The sequence below is a fragment of the Corvus kubaryi genome, unplaced genomic scaffold (assembly GCF_017639235.1).
Source record: "Corvus kubaryi isolate FWS band 111438036 unplaced genomic scaffold, C.kubaryi_AGA036_p1.0 64950, whole genome shotgun sequence".
In the NCBI taxonomy this organism is placed as follows: domain Eukaryota; kingdom Metazoa; phylum Chordata; class Aves; order Passeriformes; family Corvidae; genus Corvus; species Corvus kubaryi.
The window spans coordinates 53,154-78,160 of record NW_024581633.1 but is presented as its reverse complement, the minus strand read 5'-3'; the positions used below and the strand labels follow the sequence as shown (position 1 = coordinate 78,160).

General features: G+C 36.2%; 1 protein-coding gene across 4 annotated transcripts in view; it reads right to left on the bottom strand.

Annotated features, from left to right (window-relative positions):
* Positions 1-4,454: 4,454 nt before the first annotated feature.
* Positions 4,455-25,007, bottom strand: part of LOC121672771 (cohesin subunit SA-2) — a 39,767-nt gene continuing 19,214 nt past the window's right edge. The window contains exons 18-33 of one of the 4 annotated variants that reach the window (XM_042045604.1): positions 23,796-23,999; positions 22,184-22,254; positions 21,754-21,841; positions 21,581-21,661; positions 18,442-18,534; positions 15,892-16,066; positions 15,315-15,454; positions 14,083-14,184; positions 12,291-12,439; positions 11,636-11,764; positions 11,064-11,269; positions 10,476-10,665; positions 10,277-10,360; positions 9,365-9,491; positions 8,961-9,038; positions 4,455-6,375 (exon numbers count right to left, since the gene is read on the bottom strand). In XM_042045604.1, coding sequence (XP_041901538.1) covers positions 6,352-6,375; positions 8,961-9,038; positions 9,365-9,491; positions 10,277-10,360; positions 10,476-10,665; positions 11,064-11,269; positions 11,636-11,764; positions 12,291-12,439; positions 14,083-14,184; positions 15,315-15,454; positions 15,892-16,066; positions 18,442-18,534; positions 21,581-21,661; positions 21,754-21,841; positions 22,184-22,254; positions 23,796-23,999 — 1,941 coding nt within the window. In that variant the 3' untranslated portion in view covers positions 4,455-6,351. Of the gene's footprint in view, positions 7,773-7,979; positions 8,395-8,960; positions 9,039-9,364; positions 9,492-10,276; positions 10,391-10,475; positions 10,666-11,063; positions 11,270-11,635; positions 11,765-12,290; positions 12,440-14,082; positions 14,185-15,314; positions 15,455-15,891; positions 16,067-18,441; positions 18,535-21,580; positions 21,662-21,753; positions 21,842-22,183; positions 22,255-23,795; positions 24,000-25,007 lie in introns of those variants that run through there. The other 3 variants (XM_042045600.1, XM_042045602.1, XM_042045603.1) reach the window with 3 other exon arrangements.

The following is a 25,007-nucleotide window of genomic DNA, read 5'->3' as shown; positions in this document are numbered from 1 at the left end:
GATACCATGCAGGAAGCAGAGCCTGAGGAAGAACCACACAGTGGCCAAGCTGTCAGCCAGGGCCCAAGGTGGTGACTGGTCAGAGCATCTTTGCTCTCCAAATGCGAGTTACGCCGGTGTACACAAGACCTGGAGCTGTCATCTGTGTGAATGCTGGTGTTTGGTACACCACCAGTCGTTACCCACCCACAGGACTCACCCTGCCAAGTTACCACAGTTTTGATTACACATCACTGAGCGCTGTGGTTTGGCTTCATGGACCACTCCACACAATTCATTTCTGGTAAACGAATGAGAGATAAACAGCAAATCAAATTCAAAAAGAAAAGAAATTTGACTTTCCTTGTGAGTAGAGATTAAGAAAAAACTAAAAGACATGTATTTGAACTTTACTAATGGATCAAGTGACCTAAATTGAACACTGTTAACTACAGAAACAGCATGTGAAGAGACAATGCTTCTAAACTGTCAATCTGCAGCTTTGTCACAATCTGAGACAAATCAGTAGTGTGCCAGAACAAACACAAACAGCTTATTTCTCTTTGGTTAACTCGATACAAATCCCAGGAAAAGGCAACACTAACAGCTGAAATTGCATCCTTGGCAGTCTCTCTGCTCTACAGGACACCCTTTCTTTCTGTCAGACCTACAAATCCACCCCAAGTGAGCTAGTGAACTATGCAGTTAAAATTGTCAGTCTGAAGCAGAAGATTAAGCATTGTAAGATTTAAAAAATAAATAAAAGAGAGAATTTGTAATGAAAGTATCCTTAAATATAACATCTGCTTCTTTTACTTCACAGCACTTCAACAAGCTGCTTTCACCACATACAAGCTACTGGTATGAGCAAGAATAAAAAGGTCCCTAACAAGGAAAATGACCAATAGTGCAAATGCATAGATTTCTCCAGTTACCAGCATTTACACAATAAGCCCTTAAACTGTAACACCATCGGTCCCTCAAACAGGATGGAACCGACAAGATACTGTTTTCACTGACAATGCCACTGCCCTAATCCACACTAGGTTTCACAGAGTACTTTGATTCTTGTCTGTAATGGAAGACTTCAGTTTAAAAAAACACCCCCCAAGAACTCTGCTTTTCAAGATTCAAAAGATTATAAACTGGCAACAGAAATAATGGAAAGACAGGTTTTGTCAGTTGATACACAAGAACAGTTGTGTAAAAGACAGCTCAGTGTTTTAAGATGAACAATACAAAGAGCAGGCTAAATATAAGATATGCCACATCTTTAAGTGCTTTTGTGCATGATATGAAAAACATGTGGATGTGGTTTGCTTTTTTGCTTTTGATGGAGTGCAGCAGTTTGAAAGAAGAAAACAGAATTTAAGCCTGTGAAAAGAGTGTGTTAAAATAATAAGAGATGGGTGCATATGTTGCTCAAGAACTGTGGTTTAACTGCTTTTCACAAAGCAGCAGCCAATTGCAAGGCTTCCCTGATGGCCATGTGGGGTGGCAAATAGGTGTCATGTGGAGCTGCTGGCCAGGATATTGAGGCTGCAGCCCTCCAGCATGGAAACCCCAGTGCTGGGCAGCTCGGGATCAGAGCAGAGCTGAAGCCCTGAGCCAACCCAGCCCTCCTACGAGCTGAGGGAACTGCAGCACAGTGCTCACACTATGTCCCACAGCCGGGGCCCTACAGATGGTACAGGGGATTTAGGGAGAAAAGCTTAAGGGCAAATGTACTGAATGAGCAGTCTAGAGAAGGGCGAGATGAGCACAAGGACACCATCCCTGCTAAATTTCTGAGACATCATTCTAGGTGTACCCACAGCCCACCAGATCAGGAACAAGCTGCTGCTGTGTGCACTGATCTCTCACCTGCCACTACCCACCTCAACAAATAAGAAACTGTCTTCAAACTCATTAATCCATTTTCCCAAGCCTTGTGTTACTTGAATGCTTTCACAAAGTCACTACCAACTTCACATCTCCTTCCTAATTTGAGATGCTCTAGGTCTCCAGAGGTTTTATTACTTTTATATTTTATTTCATTAGGTTCTTTTAAATAGCTTCTCTAAAGTGCAGAACTCAAGCTGTTATCAGCTGAACACAAATTTCACTTTTAAAACTGGTAACTGCAGCTTTTTCTTCAACAAAAACAGTTAATATACACAAAACATGATGTCTTTTCCTCTTATTTTCCTATCAAAAAACTGCTGAGACAAGCTCAGCAGAAATTACACAATCAGGTTGGGGAAGCACGATGACATTAAAGAACTGTACATATTCTCTGAAGGACAGGGATGTTTTCTGTCAGCTATCCATCCAATCACTTTAACATGCTTTGGATCATTTTTCTGGGCACAGCTATAGCTTCTTACCACTGTACTGCCACTATGATTTACATCCATAAAACCTGGCAGTAGCTGCAAAAAACCACAACAAAAAGCAGCAACTGACTGTCTAGCTGGAAGGCACCATTTCAAACAGCTATAACGACATCTAGCTGGTAAAAACTTTAAAAAAATGTAAAAATTAAGACTTAATCAAAGAAATAGATTCAAGAAAGCACAGCAACATGAAGGGATACAGGAGAGAAGGACAGCTGAGGAAAATGAGAGGCACCATTCACATGGAACTATTACTTTTAAAACAGAATTATTATAGAACAGTATTGTCCTACGTTACCTTGTTTTCCAAGTACATGTCATCATCTGCCTCCATCAAAACTATGCTCCCTTTTGGATGCCAACAAATATATATGAAATTAAACAACCTCAGTACAAGAAATTACATAGGATTATGAAAAATGAGGCAATGGCATAAATTACATTTCAGTATCACAAATTGATCGAAGAATATTAAATTAAAGCAGTTAAGTAGGAACGAAAATATTTTTAAAGAACCAATTTGTGTTTTATCAAAAGAATTCTGAAGCACAAATTGACAATTTTGACACGTTTCAAAGAATGAACAAGTCCTTGATATTCATCAGGCTATTTAAAAAAAAAGTATCTATGGGTTAAAAAGCAGCAAAGCATTGTTGTGAATCAAAGCAGTTCAAAAAATCCAGTATGGGTAGGAAGTTAATTGTATTGCTGTCCTGAAATCCCACACTAGGACAAGCATATGTGTAAACTATGGGGAAAAAGGAGGATCAGATTTTAAAGAGGCGGTTTTCTAGTTGTACTGAGATACAAGATGGGGATTTGCGAGCCCTAACGCTACAGGAATCAACATCACACCAACCAAATGAGAAAAAAAACAAACAAACAAACAACAGCCATCACTAACATCTTACATATTCTCTTTGGTTGTTTAATATCAAGAAATACTTTTTACAGAATATGTGGAGACTATTCCTTTGAAATTCATTCTGTGTCAATACCTTCCCTATGGCCTCTCTGGCAAACCAGACGACAGGCTTTACTTTCTCTGAATAGTTTGGTTTTTTCTACATTTTTATCATATCTCTCTTCAAAACTCGAATTTCTTCCATTTACAGGCTTTGTACCAAAACGGTATAACTAGAACAGACTTTACATTGTATAGTGAAGGTATTTTTCTTGCGTTATAAACTTAAAACCTACTAAAACAATTTTCCACAAGGTACTATTGAACTTACAGCAGGATTTAGAGACAGGAATAATGAACATTTGCAATAATAATAACTAAAATAAAAACCAACCCAAAACTTCTTAAGTTACATTAGCAAGGATTAAAAGTGTTATCTCGCTAAGATTTTAAAATTACTGCTTTTAAAAGTCTTGTACCAGAAAGGAATTTTCAATCCCCAGCTAGAGGCTCTCAGTAGCTGAGGAAAGGGGAATGGGAGGGGAAGCCATGTTTAGGGTTTTCCCCTCATTCCCTTGCTCTCTGGCCAATTAATCTCAGAATGTTTACCAGGTGTATAATAAATTTAAGGAATGGAAAGTAGTATATACATTTAATGGTATTTCCATTGGACTATGTACAGCATCTCCAATGTCTGAATCAAAAGCATTTTGAGTAAAATCAGATAATAGTTATTAGGAAAAAGAAACCAACAGAAAGGCTATTAATACACCTTTAAAAAACGTTAACACAAAAATAATTAACCACTGCTTTCTTGGCATGTAAAAGTTCTATACAAATTTTAAAAATTTTATTTGCAGGTACTAACTTCTTCAAAAGCTCACTCTGTATTTACACTAATTCTTTTAACAATTTTATCTCAAATTAAAGCATATTTAAAACAATCATGATTGCATTAACTTTTCTGCTTTAAATTATTACCCAATTAGTGCTTTATTCACATTTTAAAAACTTGTACAATTTATTACAAATATAAAACAGTGCAGTTTTTCATACATTATCCCAACTCTGAGACAAACACTTAAAAGACATGGAAAAAGATTTTGATTTCTATAAACATTAACATTTGCATTACTCATACCCCTTTCTTCACTGTCCTCCCATAACCCCAATTTAAAAAGATCAAACATACAACATACTGTAGGTTTATTTTTATTCAAAAAGTTACTGTCTCAAGACATAAATACAAATCAGAAAACAGTACAATTAGGACAATAGAATGTGGAGGACAACAGGTTAAGGTAAATATATAAAACATTTTTAGCTGGTTGAAAACAAAGCTGTAAGAACTGCTTTCACAAAGAAACACTCCTTCAAGAGTAAGAAAAATCAACTTAAGTTTAAAATCATATATACAGTCCTCTCAGCAGTTCTATTAAATGCAGTGGTGTGGAAAACAATATAGGCAGTACTTTTAGACATGAGAGTATTTATTTATGTAAAATGAGTTAGGCAGATCTAGTTTTGAGTTTGTTGTTACCCCATGACTTAGTAAAATAATTATATTTTATCATGATCCTTTAGATAATCTATGGTTTTTGGCTACCACAGCCGAATGTTTAATTTCTGAGTCTAAAAACAGGAAGCCTTTTTGTATTCACCCATTTGGGGAGATTCTTGTATTGCAAGCGTATTAAGGCATGGAATGATTAAAATAATATACCTCAAGAACTGAGAGACAACTGACAAAAAATATACATATGTAATATAAGTTAATATTTCCTTTAAAATGATGTCTAGCTGCCTAAGCCTTGCAAAATGAGTCAATGTCAAAATGGCATAGATCCACTTTCTGTTTTAGACCAAATTTAATTTATTTGTGAATGGACACAAAATGAAGTTTAAAGCTTAGCTTTCAAAGAATATTATGGGTTGTTTATGAATTTCTATTATCCAATCTAATTTACATATAGAGGAAATGTACTGTAACCTGTTAGAAGTATCTTTAACCTGAAGACTGCTTGCAAAGACAGATAGATAAAACAATATAAAATACAAATTTAAAAATCATTTTTAAAGCATGAATTCTCATGCTCTTCTATTTTTAAACATTGTTAAACTTTCAATATATTTCTGAAACCTCATAATTTTAAGTTGGAATTTAAAAGTAAGAAAAAACTAAACAAACTGCGCAATTATAAAATCAGCACCAATTTATATATATATATAATTTTATTTAAAATTTAGATCCCTATTCCCACACTCTAATAAGCTGTATAATTTTTGTTTAGAATTTTTCTGCAAACATACTACAATAAGCTTCTTTTATTTGGAGACAAAATACAGTGGCACTACTGGAAGGAATTTCACAACATTACATTTTTCTTAAAGGACAAGCAAACTTTCAGGGTTGGTAATGGGCAAGCAAGAGTGAAATCTGTTACGTTCTGGTAGCTTATAGCTTATGGACCTTTCTGAGAAGGCTAACATGAAGCTTTTGGAATAAAAAGTGTGTTTTAGATTAAAAAGCTGTTAAAATTCTGCTTTATGTATTTTTTTCCATGATTAATTAATACAAACCTTCTGTTGCTGAAGTTTGCATTTGATTGAAAATACTGACAACTCTTCTGGTTCGTTCTATCACTGTAAGAAAACCAATCCATCTACTATTTCAGTTTGTGGATGTGAACAGCAATCCAGCAGAGCTCATGATTATTTAGTATAGCCAGCAAATGTATAGAGAGGGGCTCAAATCTGTACCAAACACCTCTCAGACTGTTAAGAACAAAACTCAGAGGGAATACTTCTTATGATCCAGAAATAAACTGATAGCACATAAATAAAATATTGATTTTTTTTTTTCCCAACAAAAAGTGTAGCTTATCCTCAAATTGTTTACTTGTCCTTTACATTTCTTTTTTCTTTCAGGCAAACAAAACTGCCCCTTCAATGCACTTGATCTTGAAAGCATGTCATTCTCCTTAGAGAAAAATCTGTTCAGAATTTCACTGTATCTACCACAATTTTGTATTGAAAAACTTCCTCTTCCACTTAGAAAATGACTTCACCACTGATTTATTTGCTGCTCTGGTATTAAAACATTGACACCCCAAGAACCTAAAAAAAAAGTTAGAAATGGTGTCAATTTGTAGTTTACTACACATTTAACAAATAACAAAGCAATTAGTATATGATTTAAGATTAAGACACTTCAAGATATGTTAAGGCATTATTAAGTTTATTTTTCTTCCAAACCAGATTAACCATACTTCTGATTTAGATAATAATATGAAAAGGGCTCCTCATTCATTAGAAATATTTTTCTCACACTTGAAATTAATTAGATCCAGTAGGGATGTGATAAAGTCTGTGTTTTAATTATTTTAGGCAATAATTGCAAAAGAATTTTTAGTTAGGTGCCTAACTCAGAGTTCTTTGACAATGACATTCTACTGGCCTCAATCTGAAATCAAGTGTGTTATTTCCAGCAACTAAACCTGGGACAAAACACTTCAGACACCGGCTGCTGCTGCATCTGTGATCACAGAAACCACAGGCCATCCCACATCAGCCAACCAGGACACAAACTTAACATTTCCTAGGAAATGTATCCACTCTGTCAGGAAGACAGTGAAAAAATCAAACAGTCATCAGGTAAAATCAAGCAACTGTACTTCAGGAGATTGGGTGACTAGGGAAAGAAAAAGTTTTCCTGAAACAAAGAATCATTTTCCACTTCCCATGTGAGAACAGGATATATAGCTTTCTATGCCAATGGAAGTAGGTATGACCACTGATGTGCCAAAAAAACCCAGAAGATCCAGATTTTGTGAGTGCCCTAGCTCTTACAGGACTTTATAAAGTCAGCAAGAGCCAAAACAGACTAAATTTTCCTGAACCTTAACACTGCTGTTCATATTTATCTGTTCACAAACCAATTTTTACTGTTCTTTTAATTAAATTCACTTTGGGTGCCTCCTACAATGCAGCACACAGACAGAACTGCCTCTGGTGCCAGTAATAACTGGGCACACCAAAAAATTAAAAGACAGACTAGAAGTCTGATCATAAACCATGTGCATCTGAATAAATTAAACAGCTTTATTATGTCTACACCTATTAAAAACAAGTGCAACAACTCCAAGAATAAGGGATCCCTGAAATAAATTACATGAATAAAGCAAATAAACTTTATTCTGAGATTTTTTTTTTTTTTCATTTATGAATTTTTTTTTTTTTTTACACTGAACACTGGCTGTTAGATTCAGCTCCGATTTCACGTGTGCCCGTGTTATCTGGCGGCCTGTCTCCCGTCGGGGGGGTTATGTAAAGGAGCGGCTGTTGCGCAGCCCCGCTCCCGCCCGGCCCCACCCCGGCGCTCCCCGCGCTGCGCTCCGCTGCCGGCGGCTGCCCCCGCGCGGCCGCTCCCGCGCACTGCGCCCGCGGCACAGCAGGGCCGGGGAGGGAACCTCAACCTGTTAGAGCGGTCCTCAACTAGTGTTAGAGCTGGAAAGCTAAAAGGGGAGCAAATCAATTAAATGCAACCTGGAGAAGGCCAAGGTTTCAGCATTGTCAGACTAAAAAGTGACTGGTATTTCACAGATCAGTCCAGGAAAAATCAAGAAGAGGAGGGGAAGAACTATTGTAAAACAGAATGTCAGAGAACAGGTAAGATATTTTCTTGGTGTTACTTCCGGAACAGAACACACGACAGCCAGACGCACAACCTAACTGATTCATTATTACTAAAGCAAAGCCCTACTGGTACAAAATATATGGATTTGCATTTAAAACAGTATTTAGGACTTCTTTCTCCCATAAACAACAACAGGTTCACGCTGCAATAATACTGTAAAAAACCCATAACCATCTTCCAAATTCCACCAAGCTGTCCAAGATTCCCAGGAAGCCTTGTTGTACTGTCCTCTGCTGGCTTGCTGCAGCTTGTTATTTCCAGTGTAATTTTGTACCAGCTACACAAGGTCAAAAATGGCTGCACACTTTACAAGTGGTTCAAGACAGAAGGAATCCCTCATGCAGATTTTTAAAAGAGAATAGAGACTGCAGATTTATCAAGTCGGATAAAAGGGCAACTGCAAGCAGAAACTACAGACTTCGGATGTTTTGGACCTAAAACTTCATATGGAAAGAAAAAATACCTCTCATCTCTATAAACAGATATCTGTATTATATCTTATTTTCTCCATTATCTTACTTATGCACAAAAGTAAATATGCCAATTAAAGAAAAAAAATAACCACAAAATGCAAACCGTCCAATGCTGACATTTGGTAATGACACCAGAGTCACTGAACTAAGCTCAGCACAACAGGAAACTTGCCTTTAATACTGTATATGCACATTTCTTTATTTTTCTAACGCTCTTTGCTACCAGTCTCTGCGAGGGTCTTTTCCACACCAGATGTATTTTCTGCTCAGAATCATAGGCTTTTAATTTTTACATAGGTATATATAAATATTAAGAACAAAAATCCTATGAACTTGCAAGGAACACTGACTACCCTAGAATGTATGGAGCTGAATTACAGCATAAAATACTTCTCTGACTGTACCAGTCTGTCAAAATAAGCTAACAGTGACAACCTGAAGATTGCATTCTTTCCATTTAAAATCTGAAGTAAGAGAGTATGGAAACCTTAAGATTGATGTACATTACTTTCCCCTTACATAAGTTAACCTACCGATTCATCCATGATTGAAGCGGGGTCAAAGAAATCTGGTTTTAGTTCCGTTCTTTCTCTCCTGTTCTTTGATGGTGGCTTTAGAAAGCAAACAAACAAACAGGTTAAGTGTAATTTCACCAGAAGAGCAGAGGTTTTACACTGTAGTCAGTGAAGCTGAACTCTCAAGGGGTAAGAATTCACAAGAGATAAACGTTATTATTAGTTATTACAGGAAGCGTTCTTGCTTTTTGTATGGCAGTTGGAGCAGATGGCTCTTGTATATAGACAACAGCACAGCCCTTTAACAATGCAGAAAGCAACCAGAATGATTTTTGTTTTATAGGAAGGAAAATTTCAAATATCTTACTTCAAAAGCAGAAATACAAATCCTAAAACCATCAAAAGAGTAGTAAATTTCTTACTAGGTCTATGTCCATGGTGTCAAAATCCATGCCTTCATTAAGATCTTCAATCCGCCCTTCTGATGACATCATCACATCTTCAACAATTGGCTCTTCATCATCTTCCATTAGACTTGTGCCACGTCGACTGAAATGAAAAGCAATACTGTTTACTAAATCAAGTTAACTTTTATCTATTTAAAAAGCTAACGCTCAGTAAGGGACTCCCAACAAATGATTAGATGAAACAGAAATGAAGTAATTAAATAAATGCACAACTACTACTAAAGAAAGCTGGTATTTAACGAGAAGATACTGAGAGAGTGTGGGAGAACGCCTAGAAAAGGTCAATTTAGATAACCGTGCTACACTGCTAAATGGGTATTCTGAGAGGGTGTGAGAACTGATAAGCAGATCTACTCTATACCTAATTTATGCTCAAGTGAGAAAGAACTTAGGTTTTGCCACCTAAAGAAAAATTGTTTCTGCCTTATGATAAGGCAAGGAAGAATGTCTTTGCAATAAAGCAGATCTGTAAAACCACTACAAATATTCCCACACAGTCCTTCATCCTCTTTCGTCATAACTTCTACATGAAACATCAGATCTTATGAGAAAACTAAGGAGTCATTCTAATTATACTAATTGGTGTCACTGTATTAAAAAAAAAAGCCACCATTGAAACTATGTTACATGAAGTACTGGTAATAAAATAATCAAAAAGTAGGGGAAAGATGTAAAGCTCCTCAATACATATGCCCATGGTTTTTGTTTGCAATCTGTACTTTTTTTTGTAGAACCACACAGGCCTTAAGAATGCAGAGAACTTTTAAACTTAGAAGATGTATCCTTCTTAAAAGATACAGGTGTTAACACAGCATTTATAAACCCTCCCCTCCCCAACCCACTGAAGGAACATTTCACTCCACTCACATGGCATGTTGCAAGTTGCTTCTCAGCTTGACGTAGTTCATCGCTGCCCTCTCCTGTTGTTGCCGCGCGGCTTCTTCCTGTTGCCTTTGAGCCAACATCCACGTTACTTGCGTGCTTAAAAAGACCATTATTCTATTTTAAACATGTACTGGTTTTGTGCATGAACACTAACACAAAGCAGACCTACTCATGTACGTACTTGTAGTCGAGCGGCGGTTGGTGGTGCTCGGGCTGCATAGGATAGACACCCATGTAATTCTCGTCAGGTCGCAATCTCTTGGGCTCCCTCATTATCGTGGAAGTGAGCTGAGGTGTCTGCATCATGACTGGTGTGTGCATTGACTGCTCCCTGTTCAGCCACATACTGTCACTACTGCTGCTTTCTTCAGCTGGAAGCAAACACAGGAAGAACATCCATGAAGATTTTTTCAAACTAGTCTAAAAGTGAATATTGAAACACGAATTAAATGTGTACTTTCTGTTTACAGAGAATCAATTGCTTTAATTTTGCCACAAAGTCTTATATGTGCCTCAAAAGGCCTGGATTTATAATCACTGGCTGGAGCATTTCTGTATTTTTCTATTGTATGACTTAACACTGTGTTATGCCCTTATTTCCTTTTGTGAATCAAATGAATACCTTTCTCACTAAGACATATACATGGTCAGAAGTTACCTGTTCTGAAAAAATACACTAAGGCATACCAATATACTCACACTAACAAATATGGAACACAGTTTATATGAATATCTACTCTAGTAAATTTTAAGATGAGAGAAGTTCTACCTTCGGGTACTTTCCGCTTGCCTGTTGCTGGCTTTGTCTTCTTATTTCTTACTGTAGATCCTCGACTACTGATTCCACTAATCACTGACATGGTATCATCATCCCCACCAGCTAATAAAGAGTTTCGGTAGGACATGAGAGGAAGCCACACATCTTCTCTTCGTAGAGACATCTGAAAGGTCATGAACTTCTCCAAGTAAACATACCTTTAAATGGAAACAGAAATACAGAGATGCAAAAAATCTGTAACAAAACGTTAACACGTCAAGGTAAGTAACCACTTAATTTGTGTTTTGGGGTGAAATTATCACCCGATGTTTCTCATCTAGTTAACAGAAAGGCCTGACAACAGCAAATCTGGAATACAATTTCTGTTCATTCACCATAAAATGAAAAATAACAATGATAAATACAATTTACCCTCTGTGGATATACTTGACTACGTTAGTGTAAACTTACCTTGATGTGTCAAAGATTCCACTTTGGAAGAATACAATACACAAGTATTTATTCTGATGCATGTCTTTTGTGGTTATCATTACAAATGTTAAGAATATTAAGAAAATACTTACACTGTTCTTTTGTCTTGTCTGAGAAGTTTCGAGGAGAACTCACTGAGAATATCAAGAAATGCCAAATTTAATGGTGGGTGGCTCTCACCTTGTGGATTAGGCTCCTTAAAAGCAAATTCTATGCCATCCCTAAGAAGAAATTAAAAATTGCATCAGAAAAAGAACAAACAAAAGTTCAAAGCACCGTGAGCTACTAAAACTGAACCCCTTTCCTTTATGTCAAGAAAGCAATAATTTGACGTTTCCATATTCCAGCAAAAAACGTGAATACCAGTCATTATTTGAATCTAGACACACTCTTTCTGTCATGGAATTTCTACCTTGCATTGCAAGTTTTCTGCATGAGGACAACATGACCACCACTGATAATGAAGTGGATCAGTTCTTACTGTTATGGACCAGGCATTAAAAAGGCTTTTTCATTATAGCATTGACACTGGTATCATTTACATACTTATACAACGATGCTGGAGAACACCAACAATACGAAACATTTGGCTTTTACTCAGAGACAAAACCGTAGTTGTCTAATTAATATATGTGCTATATCATCTCTAGGGCTGATGCACTTAGTATTAAACTGGATGAAAAAGATTATCTTATGTTAGTCAAGAAGTGTTTACAAAAGTGGAAGTAATACAAAGCACACAATTACTTGTGTAACATAGCAATAGCTTCTCTTGTTTTCAACTGATCCAATCCAAATGTTAAAGCAAAACGTCGAGCAAGTTCCTTTATGCCACTGAATGTTGGTGATGATCTGTCAAAATTATAACCATTTTCTTGAATCATTTCATTGAAGAGCTGTATGGAATAAAAAGGGAAATTTTCATGTATTAAAAGATTATGCCAAACTTTGGACCAATACACACAGAGGTAAGTTTCTGTTTAAAAGTATGTTTTACAGCTTTTTTTTCACCCCATTCTTAATCTGACAACACCAAGAGACAAATATGGAAGTTTTGGACAGTGAAGTCAAAGCTACTCTTGAAGAGTCTGCACCCCAGAGATAAACTTTGAAATGCACTGTCCAAGCACTCAAACTGTATGACAGATTTCTAGATAACAGATTTCAGTGCTTCACTAAATCAGGTGATCTACAGTTGAGAATACAAAAAATTAGTAGGATTCCCTAATTACATACATTAACAGAGAAGATATAAATGGGGTAATTCTCACCTGGTCTTTACTGTAATACTTTGCCAAACTACTAATTCCCAATTCTTTTTTTTTTTTTTTTTTTTAATTTTCCTTCCCAAAATACAAGTATAAAGAGGAAATTCTAAAATGGAAACATGTCTTCAGGGAAATTGCCAAAGACACCAGAAATTCTGTCACCAATTATGAGATTTTTTAAGTACTCATCAATAGTTGTCAGAGCCAAATACTCTGAACTTTACAGTCTTTTCTTTTCTTTGATCAATCCTTTTCTCATCCTACCAATAATCAATTTTTCTAGTTTTGTCTAACACACACTTCACTCTTCAGTACCACAAAGAATAAACCAAAGAGTGTTTAGTTACATATTTCACACTTCAGTTCCACTAGCTACTTAAGAGTCATGCTGCTATCAAAAGGAAAGGCTTCATGCTCCCTTGTACTGGCAATATCTGTACTGATAAACCAGTCCTTACTTTAATAAGGACTATTTCTGTTTGGTCTCCACCAGGATCAATATCTAGATCTACATTCACTATGCAGAGCTTCATAACCTTTAGTCAAAAAAAACAGGGAGAGAGAAGACAAATTTGGGTATATTTTCCTTTCATGGATAGCAGTGATCTATGCTGGATTACAGTGTTTTGCAGATATATGGCTCTACTGTTCTGAGCCTGTGAATAAAATCCATGCAGATGGTTTATGTGAGCAGATGAATCAAATGCTAGCCTTAATTGAATTCATCAGGTTTCCACACAAACAAACTTCACTGAAGAGGGCATTAAATTCTGTTTTAATATCAAATATGTGTGATGTCCCTACTAAACACTAAGAAATTACTATTTCAAATTAATTCTCAGAATAGTTTTTTAAAAAAACCTAAACCAAAAAAAACATACCAAAGCAAAACAAAACCCCCACAAAAAACCCCAAACCACAACCCCACGCCACACAGGCGGGAAGTATTTATCTGTTCACAAACAAGTAAACTGGCCATTTCACAACATATTTCTGAATACATGACTTAAACTATTGTTTTAGAGTTATGAAGGTTTCATAGAGTTACATTCATTTTGTGTTTATTGGCCTCTCCTACATTTTTTGTGGTACAATATTTGGTAAGTATAGGAAGAGTTCTAGCAGTTTTGCAAATAGTTGCATTTCAGTTTAAACCTATTTATCCCTACCATCCATAAAAATTTCTTCATCCATACCTCAAACTAGCTACTAAACAACAGAACATCATCTACAGTATGGAATTTCATGCATAAACCACTGTAAATTCTTACCTGCTGCAAACTAAGAATAAGTGTTTTAGCACACTGGATTTTGTCTATCTGTCTTGTTTTACTCATCGTTTCTTTAATAATATCACCATAGTCATTGTAATACTAGGAAAAACAAACAAACAAAAAAGGTTAACTGTCAATATTAGTTGACAACATTGCAACTACTGAATTCTTCTGAAAACAAGATCTAGGATGTGCGCTTTAAAAAATAAAAATCAAACACTACCTAAAGGAAAAAAACCCAACATGTTTAGGATTACACCAAAATTATACCCTAAACCTCCAAAATAATACTTAAAAAAATTTAAATGCAAAAAGAATAAACCCACTTTTAGTTCTTGCAGTGAGTATTACTTTGGAGGCAGAATGACCTATTTATCTTCAAGGCCATGACATATTTGTTAATGACACGTGTTCACCCCTTCAGGGTACAAAATTAGAATCTAATCTTTTTAGTAACTCCTGTAACTCTGGTGGGGAGTTTTCTATATTCTTTGCTGAAAGGAGGCACTTACAGACAGCATCATAGCCATAATGTGTCCAAAAAGACAGCCGCCTGTTCAGTTTTTTAAGTATTTCAGGTTTAAGACAGACCCAACTAGTTATCTGGAGAATCAAAATATATGTAGGGCACTCAGACAGATAAAAGCAGGCTGCCCAAATTTTAAGTTTTAAGGTAATCACCAAGGAGCAAAGCTTTATCATGGTCACAAAATGAGAACTTCTATTAGTGTGCAGCTGTGAATCCCATGAGCCAGGAGAGACTTTTATATTTAAGAAAGATTGAAACAGATAAAAAGAATGGGGGGAGGAGTAGAGGGGACTCAAACCTTATTTCTCTTCTACAAAGTTTAAACTTAAATCATTTAATGAGGCTAGACATCATGGAGTTGATCTTTGGAAAAACATTCTCAAAAAGCCTACTAAACTAATAAGTGAATTAAAAATACACCATCAATCAGAATAAGAACATAAAACTAGTAAAAACGACATCAAAATAATTAGTCAGTTTCCCTCCTCGCTCCCTACCACCCACACACTGGAACTGTGAAACTCATCTCAGTAATTTTTCTCCCTACATACAGAAAAGGACCTACAGCTCTGGAGTTTTGAATTCGTCAGATTTTGAATCAGTTATCTTGTAAGGTAAAAAACTAAGTAATAGTTAAAAACTCCACAACTACTGTATTCTAGTAGTTTTATGAAGTATCACTACTAAGCTTCAAATTTACCTTCATATATTGCTTGAAAATGTCTGCAGCTGTGTTCATTTCCACCACAGTATATACAATGAGCTTACAGAAAGCTGCAAGTAGGTTTCTTCTTTTGTGCAATGCTTCAATTTTGCTGGCTTCATCATCCTGCTGTCCATCTAGGAGTTCAGAACAGGAAAACTGTCAGGTTTAAAGACTCCATATTTAATCATTTATATAGGAAACTGTATGGGCTAGTAGTCAGGATTCAGAAAATCAGATCTCAACTCTGATGGCAATGCACTTCATTGTCCACTGACAAGTCTCTCACCCTGATACAAATATTTGAGCCTATTAAACCAAACCCTTACTGCAATTACCCTACATGTTCCCAATACAGAAAATCCTTTAATCAGATGACATTTAAAAGCCAAATCTACCTCTGTGTACATGCACACCTCTCAGTGACAAAACAAGACTAAAACAAAAAAACAACCAGGCAAATAAAAAACCCAACAAAAAATACCACCACCACAAAAACCCACAAATGCACAAGGAAACAAAGATACTAGTTAGAAAACAAGTAATATAAAAGAAACTTAATTTTTGTACAAACCTGCACTATTATTATCATCATCCTGATCAATGAAGACATGATCTAAAATAAAACTGAGTAGTTCAGATTGCAAGGAAGAATCAGGAGTGTAAACAAGTGGCTCCAACATGTCACGTCCTCCTGTCATAATCTGATGGCTGAAGATCATCAGCACATCACACAGAATTGTGAAAGCCTGTTAAAAAGAAACATTAGTAAATACTTGCTTGGAAAGTGGATTTTGTTTAGAATAATGTATTTGCACTTGACAAAATACTTAAGACCTCAACAGTGTACACAGGTCACTGAAGTCCTACACAACTGCAAAGGCCAACTGAAGTCAAAATGTGCACAGCTTCTCACAGCAGGTTCCTGTATCAAGACTGAGTCTCCAAACAAAAATATTGCACAGATGATACCAACTAAACATGCAAATATTGCAGGATTAAAACATGAGAAGCCTGAAACTCCCAAATTCTGCCTGACGGATCTACATTAGGCCACTAGAGAACTTCGTGGACTCCAAACATAGTACGAACTCCTTTTTGCTGTCTTTTTAAAAAATAGTTTCAATCATGTTTGTTTAACATGTAACACCTGAGATTATTCAATCCCTTTAAATCCTAATGTCCAAAAATCCAAAAGTGCAACCGATTTTTTTGTTTTGCTGGCTAACTTGTGCATCTGACATCAGATTTAAATGTCTGTACTCCACTGCCCCAGAAAGTTCAAATGTCTTAGTACCTGACAGAGACTGACACTCTTCAAACTAACAGACCAAGGCAACAAGCTGCTTAGTGCTGCACCTTCTCTTTGGCTCTAGTCTCCCAAGTACTTCCATGAACAGGTGTGTTCTCTAACTCCTCAAAGCAAGTATTACTAATTCCTGGTCACAAAAAATACACATGCTCCTCTGAAGTCCTTTGTGTCCATTCATGAGATTAGACAAGGGAAGTGGAACCAAGGCTATTGTACCCTATGCAACAGATACCCTGTGTAACTTGGCAGTTCTAGTTTCTAGAGCATTCACCAGAGTCTGAGAGTCATACAGCCTCTTAGAAAGACCTACTCAGAGCTTCAGTAGTTTTGTTACTTGCACTTTCACATCCTACACCTTGTGACTATTACACTAGGTAGCTCTTTGACATAGAACAAGCCTATTAAGCTTCAGGAATATTCTTGTTCTAGCAAGAGTTTCAAAAGCTGCAATTGTGCGACTCAGTGGATCAGATTTTCCACTTTAACCAGCTTATTATTATCTTCGGCAGTGAAAAGGCTCCTGGCTTTCTATTTCTTTAATTAAACTGTCTACCTAGAAGATAATCTGGTCCTTCCCCTATAGAGACATTCTTCATTTTCTTTCATTTTAGCATTTTAAAGATTGTTAAAGGCATTTACTTAGAATTAATCCTGCTATCAGTAACCTGTGCTCTTCACTGGAACCTCAAAATCCTATGAGTGTCCTGGCCAAAGAACTATTTGCCCACAGATTGGAAGAGACTCAGCCCCTACAGTTTAATTATTTCCTTTGACTCTGTTATCCTCAGAACTCAGGACAAGAGTTTCCCAATATGATGTCTCAATTATTTTTGAAACAGAAGCACAAATTAAAGACAACCCCCAAAACCTTCATGCCAGCATTTCAAAAAAGCCAGAACTCCTGCCTGAACTGTCACCCATTACTTACTCAAGCTTAATATCTACATTTTTTATGTCTAAAATATTTAAGAACTTATTTCCAGCTAAAACTCTCCCTGCAAAGACAACTGTATGAAGGACTGGCTATAAAACTGCACACATCTTTTCCAAGCAGTGTATCGTTGTTGAAGCTTCCAATCATTTGCTAGAGCATCTCTAAACAACACTATTACCAAAAGATCAGTGCGTGCATGTGAGGTGTGTGAGGTGACTACAAAAAACTCCCATTTCCCAACAATAAACTCTCCTAGGTTACAGTGCATACTGGTACATATATAAACATATACGCACTCATCTTAAGTACTCTTTTTTTCCTCCTGATTTTGAGATCCCGAAATTCTTGGGACTCTGAAAAACTGAGGAATATACTGCCTTATGGAACAACACAGAGGAGGAGGAGAAGGGAAGCTGCACCTGCATGCATTCAAAGACAGAACCAATAAAATAACTTCTCTTTTAAACTGCTGTCCTTAGCTCTTCCAGTTTTGAGCCTATGAATCCACAGCTCCACAGGAGATGTAGGTCATTAGCACAAGGCAAGCAAGAGGTTTGAAATGGAACTCTCTCAACTTACACCCAGAAGGCTTCTACATCTGCAGAGTCATTATTTAAAGAAACAAAAAGCTGCTTTGCATAAAACATTATGCTACCTAAAATTACTCAAAAGAATAAAGTTTAAATTGATTCTGAAATCCTATGTACATAAGGAGGGCAAGCATACAAGTACAGTATGTATTCACACTCAAAGGGCACTCAGCCTGAACATCCAGGACATCACGTTCCCACACAAGTGACAAAAATATTAGCAAGAAGAAATTTTCAACTGCTTTAAAAGTACAGCATTAGAAGACTACAAGTAACAACAGCACTAACCTGTTCCTTAACAGCAGTGTTTACATTGGTCAGGTAGTGTTGACAGATTTGACAGAACACTCTCATCTGTTTCTTTAGACGTAGAAGATCCTCCTTCAAAGAGAATGATTTCATATAACCGTTTTGCTTTTTCAATTTTATAGTCCCATTTAGTGCATGTACTTTCACAGAGCATTCCACCACAGGCCTTAGTGGTAACATTCAAGTCACATTATTTAAAAAAATCACTATTACAAATAAAATTAGCAACCAGCAATTTCCTTAATTCTGTCACTCTGTGTAGCACAGAAGACATGGCAGTTGGGATGAAAATCGTGTTATTTTATAAAAAAAGTAGTAACTAAAAAAACTCAGAAAGAAACCTAAAACACCCTAACACCTCCCTCATCCCCCAAAAATTCCAGAGTATAAAACATTTTCTCTTTAAAATACCTGTATTTTCAGCCTAAAGGATTTTAGACAGCTGTTCATAACTAGAAAAGACAAGCCTACTTGGTATTATTTTATTTTTTTAATTCACTGATTTGGGATAAAGTGGACTATCAGATCAGTTGGTTTTCTTTCCCCGGTTCATTGAAAAAAAAAAAAAGGTAGCTTCAGGAATTGCAATAACTTCCCAAAGAGTAGATTACTGAGCAAACAAAGTATCAAATTGGTCTAAGTACCACCCACATGTGTAACACAGTTGGTGTCACTCAATCATGTGACGATGTAGCCCTGTAGAACTGGGGAAGTTGTAATATGAGACCAACTGTGTAACCAGCATCAGTCCAAAGATGTAATACACCTGAGGGACGTCTAAAAACTATGCCTGCAATCTAAACTGAAACAAGTCTCTCCCTTCAAGAAAGTGGGTAACACACTGGGTACAGCATGTTGTTTAATCCCAACAGGATTAACAAAAGCAACAGCTTCTCCTTGACAGGAATTTAAGTATAACATGATTTTATTAGTCCTTTTCTACACAAAATCTTTTCTCTGAACATTTACCATTCAGATTACTACACTGATGCTAAGACATTATATGTGGGAATATTTTCTTTCCTTTATACAGTATTATTTACATTTTTATTAAAATTGAACCATTTATATAGTCTTCAATTTAGTGCATGTATTATGAAGCTAATTCCCACACTTAGTTCACAAACCTGTTCACAAAGAGCAAAGTCAGTAGACGTTGACAATGTTGTCAGAAGCCAAAAAAAGCCAAAATCAACCAACTAAAAAAATCAACCAACCAACCAACCAAATCTTTAGGCACAGTACATTCCTGTCACTTCTGTTTCTGTGCTTATTTTTTGCTGTTGTACATTCCACTTTCATTGAACAGAAGTCAACTGAACTTCTGTAGGTACTTAGTATATTTGGCAGCAGTCAAGCAGTTATACAATAAAATAGTTGTAAATCAGAAGTTAAACCAATGTAAGCTTTAATTTACCAAATTTTATTATGCAGGAGCAGAAGATAGTCTCTTTAAGGGACCACTTTTCAATTAGGTTCTTTTCATTCCTGCTGAAAGTATTACAAATTACATTTTGCTGCAAAACAGCTAGGTTAATCTTCATTTCTAAACTAACCTGTCAGTATTTATCTCATCTTCTGCCATTAGGCTTGTGATAAACCTTTGATCACTGTTACTGCTGTTTACCCTTTAAAGTAACAAAGCCTCCAGATCCTTCACACCCCTAGGTGCCTCTGAACAATCTGTGTAGCCACTTCTTATCAGGTATTTGGGGTGGGAAATGTGAAAAGCCACTAGAACACAGATGGGTAAACCAGCCAGCCAGTGGTCAAGTTCCTATTTCTCTCTTAACACCTTCAGACTATAATTAGTCACTGGACTAAAGAAGTCTGAACACATAGGGGAAAACCACCATAATCTGATACAGCTGTTCTCTGTTATAGGATCTAAATTAGTACAAGTTACATAGCATGATTTTCCACTCCTGCATCTACTAGAAGCTCAAACTACCACATCCTAAAAAAAAAAAAAAAAAAAATTTAAAGGAAAAATGTATGCACCCTCACATTAAAATGAGAATACTGTAATAATGGATTATTAATTACTCATACATTATTAATGCCATGAGTTCCCTTTGTTTTCTCCCTAGTAAATTGTGACAGTCATATACAACTTCTTTTTCTTATATTAATTACAAGCCTGATAATCAGAACATTTAAAAAACCTGAAGAATTTACTTGTCTCCTCCCTGATGTAAAGAAACTCAAATAATGTAGTGCAACTCCAGCACAGATTTTCAGTAAAAAAGCACTCCTCTTACAGGACTGCAGAAAATGTATGTTTGATTACAGGGATTACATTTTTAAAATTTTAGTTAGAGAAATCATCAAAATGTTTTGGCACTTAAAAAAATCCATTCGTAACTACCTAGGCCTTTCAAAAAAAGCCTTTTTTCATTAAGCAGTTCAGAGTGAGCCACCTAATCAGCCTCTTCAAGCAGCACTGGATACAGGAAACCTTAATCCTTCCTCTAAGATTTTTCAAGAAGTGAAATTAGAAAGATGACATTTGCCAGAGCTTTGCCCTTCAAGATTACTATACATAGAACCAGAACAGGGCCTCTCATCATTCCCTGAAAAAACCTGAAATTTAACTTAATCTTTTCATGTCTTTATTTAACAACAGATTTAAAAGACTGATGAAGAGTAAAGTAGAATAGCTACATATTGAGCAATAAGAATACTATGATAGTATACAAATTCTTAGATCTCACTGACTTGTCACTGATACTCTTCAAGGTTTCCAGACAAATTCAAATCCACTACTTGAGAGTAGAAAGACTGACTATACTGGGATAACTACCATTCTACCCCTTCTTAGCATTGTTACTGTGCCTGATAGGTATCATGTTTATTTACTATTACTGTAAAATTCCATCAAATTAAACATAATATTGACATTTAAATAATAAAAACAATTAAAGGAAGTACTAGGTTTGTAAGTCAAGAATGTGACTACTAAAACTATGAATTCAGAAGAACTTATTTTAAAAAGCAGGATTAGGTAGGTATCAATAGAAAGAAAATTCCTAGTCTTAATTCCATCACAGCTCCCACTTGATGACACTGCAGCTATTTACAAATGTTTATTTACCAATACAACTGGAACAAGGCATACCTTTGTGGAACTGCTTTCAGTAACTTTTGCTAGCTGCCAAAGGATTACATAATGAGTACACTGCAGTGCATGAATAACAATCTGAAATCAAAAGGAAAAAAACCATTAGATGACAAAGAGAGCAACAAAAGCTATTTGTAGTTGTGCCTAAAGAACATGTTTTAACTACAGACCTGTTCTGGCATGTCTCCATTTTCAATGCCAGTTTTCAATAACTTGTAGTTGCAGCCAAACAAGTCCCATCTTGATAGGTCATGAGCACTGGAAGCATTAGAAATGAAGCAAAAAATATTATTTAACTAATACTCTTTCTGCAATTTGAAGTTAACAACTACTAAAAGCCTAACTGGTCAAAAAAAAAAAAAAAAAAAGAAAAAATATTAGTGTTGAAAAAACCCAGCCACTGAATACCTCCACACCCCAACCAACACACACACACAATAAAAAAAGCAAAGCAAAAAAACCCCATGAAACTGCATTAAAAAGTAAGATATATCATATTAAAAACAAGCAACCCCCTCACCACAAACTCTGATACTGAATTAAAAACAAACAATCCCCCACACCACAAACCCTGACAGACATGTGCAGAAGCCAACTTACTTGTGAAAAGCAGTGATTCTCTTCAGTGTTGACAAGACTTGATATGCATCATCTTCATCAGGTTCCTCCCCCTATTTAATAATCATATAGTGAGACATCTCAAGCAGTGTAGTCTAAGTGAACTGGGGAACTTACTAAAACCAAACACACACACACACCCCCAAACTGGGGGGAAGGAGAGGGTGGGGACCTGATTCTAAATTATTTATCATGTCACATATGCTTTTAGAAGAGTTAGAGAGATAAGGTAGCAAGCAGTTCATATCTAGAAATGGAGTCAATGATCTTAAGTGTCTTTTCCAACCTAGACAATTCCATGATTCCATAAAATGGAGGCAGAAGAAGAGAGAGGAGAGCGGGGTGGGGAGGCAGGAGAAGGGAGGGGGGAAAAAAAAAATTGAAAAAGCCTAGGATAGTGGAATACAATGTATAATATAGGTGCTTCTATTTTCTCTGAAGAATCCAGCAGAGGCCACTGTCAGACAAAAGACACTGGACTAGATGGGCCACAGGTCAGTACTTCAATCTTACTTCAATCACAGAAAAAAAGGCTTTGAGAGAGGTAAGGGAACTGGTGTGTTCTAATCGTCCCATAAGTTCTGACAAAGTTGCATTTAGTAAAAAAAGAGGAGTAAAAATTAAAGGGTCAAAAAAGTATCTACTTGTACATAAGATAAACTATCTGAGGTCAAGAAACTCCTCCTAAGTCTAGCAGAGATAATGCAAGCTTTACTATTCTGTAGTTGCACAACCCATCAAAGAACTAAGGATTTCAACACTTCCACCAGAGTATTTGCCATTTTCCTTCAAGCCAACTTCTGACATCTCATTTCCTTGCTTTACTTCTCATTCTTTCTTTTTATCACAAAGGGAAACAAATGGGCACATTTCTTGTATAGGATTTCTAGAACGGAGTTCTAGTTCAGAACAGAAAGCAAGAGAAAAAAGGAGATCTTGATAAACCACATGCATTTAAGAAACGTTAAGAATGAAGCTGTCAAAAAGACACTTCCTATGCTCCTCACCACAGATGAAGAGGAGAAACAAGTTTTGTCTGAATGTCAGAGATCCCACATAGTACAGTAAAATACACTATCAGAAGATTCTCACTTTTCAGATCAACACAGTGTGGGAACAAAGTTATTTCTGATCTACTAACTGCATCTGCTTGCATTCAGGAAGGGAGGGGGAGTGTTTTCTAGAGATTTTGATATTTAACAACAGTAACATGCAACCACAGGCAAGACTAGCTACAATAGTACATCTGAGAATCCATGGGGAAATACAATACTACAACTCTCAAAAATGTAAGCCTCAAAAGCTAAGAGTAAAAAGTTTATGTATTTAATTGTTTATCTGAAACTTAACTCAAATTCCCAAAGGATTCTTGTCAAAAGGAGATCAAAATTAAAGACTCACTGTCTTAATCTAAAACACAGTCTGTGTTCACACTATCACAGCAATGACACTGTTGCATTATTGCACTCGACTTAACAGTTTTGAAATTCAGAGGGAAGATCCTATCCCTAGCTCTGGCTTGCAGAGAAAGACAGAAAAACATACTGAAAATATTTACAAGGGCAGGAAAATGTGATCCTGCACATTAAAATACCTCTTGCAGGAAGTCCTCAAGAAGTCGATTAAACTTGTCTGCCAATTCATCTATTAACTGACTTCTTGCAATGTCAACTCTGTTAAAGATTGTGAATTCTTCATTACAGAGAGCGTGGTAGGTTTTTGAACAGGCTTCCAAAACATCTATATCTGTGTGCTTCTCCACAATATCCCGGATTTGTCGCAGTAAGGCATCCAAATGCTACAAGGCAGACGAGCCAAAGAAGAAAATATTTATTTTTATTTATACATATACACACAAATACACGCATTTTTAATAAACCTTAAGGAATTTTAAAAGGTAAATTCTGTTTACTACTTTTGTAACTATGATACAGAACACAAACACCTTCTAGAAAATCAGTGAAGCTTCTGAGAAACTAAAAGTCTATTTACCAAAAATCAAGTTGGAGCTTGTAACAGACCAAATCACCAAAGTGATTAAAAATTTGCTATTGTCAGTATGGTCTTACCTAACACTTGAATTTGCAATGACAACTGAACAACACAGAAATATTTACCTCCCACTCACACAAACATTTATGCATGTTTGTGTGTGTCTTAAAAGCTGTTTAATTGAAGATTTAGTTTCATAACACACTACTGTCCGCCAGCTAAAGCCAACTTCAGCTGTTCACATATTCCTCCCCTCAACGTGAGTTACTCACTGCTGCTCTATCACTGCAGGCTATGCTGTCAACTACACCATTTTATCACTTTTTGACTCTAATGATTTCCAGCTACTTCCTTCACAATGCAATAGCACATTTGAGAAGGAGACAGTAGAGATGAGAACAGCTTCACCAACTTCATAAGCATAGGAGATAAAATGAGAGCAGTAACTTCATCATTTGTGATCTGGTATTCTTCCTCTCTTTCATGCAACGATGATGGTGGTTTTCTAGTTTCAGTGACAGAAAAAGAAAACTTACTGAGCTGTTTCTACAAGCTTTATCTGTCAGACAGCTATCTCAAATATGACCATAACCCAGCAATAAATATTCTCTATTTAAGTTCATCTAACTGGCAAGATTTTCTGTTAAAACCAGCCAGAAAGGCCTTAGAAAACTCAAACTTTCATTATCTCTAAAAAGAGCAGCCAGTCACAACTCTGAAATCCAAGTCACATCATCAGTAAGGGTAACAATAAATAAAATCTCCTTTACACAAAAGAACACTCCTAGAATGGTGACTGAAATTCCAGTGACTA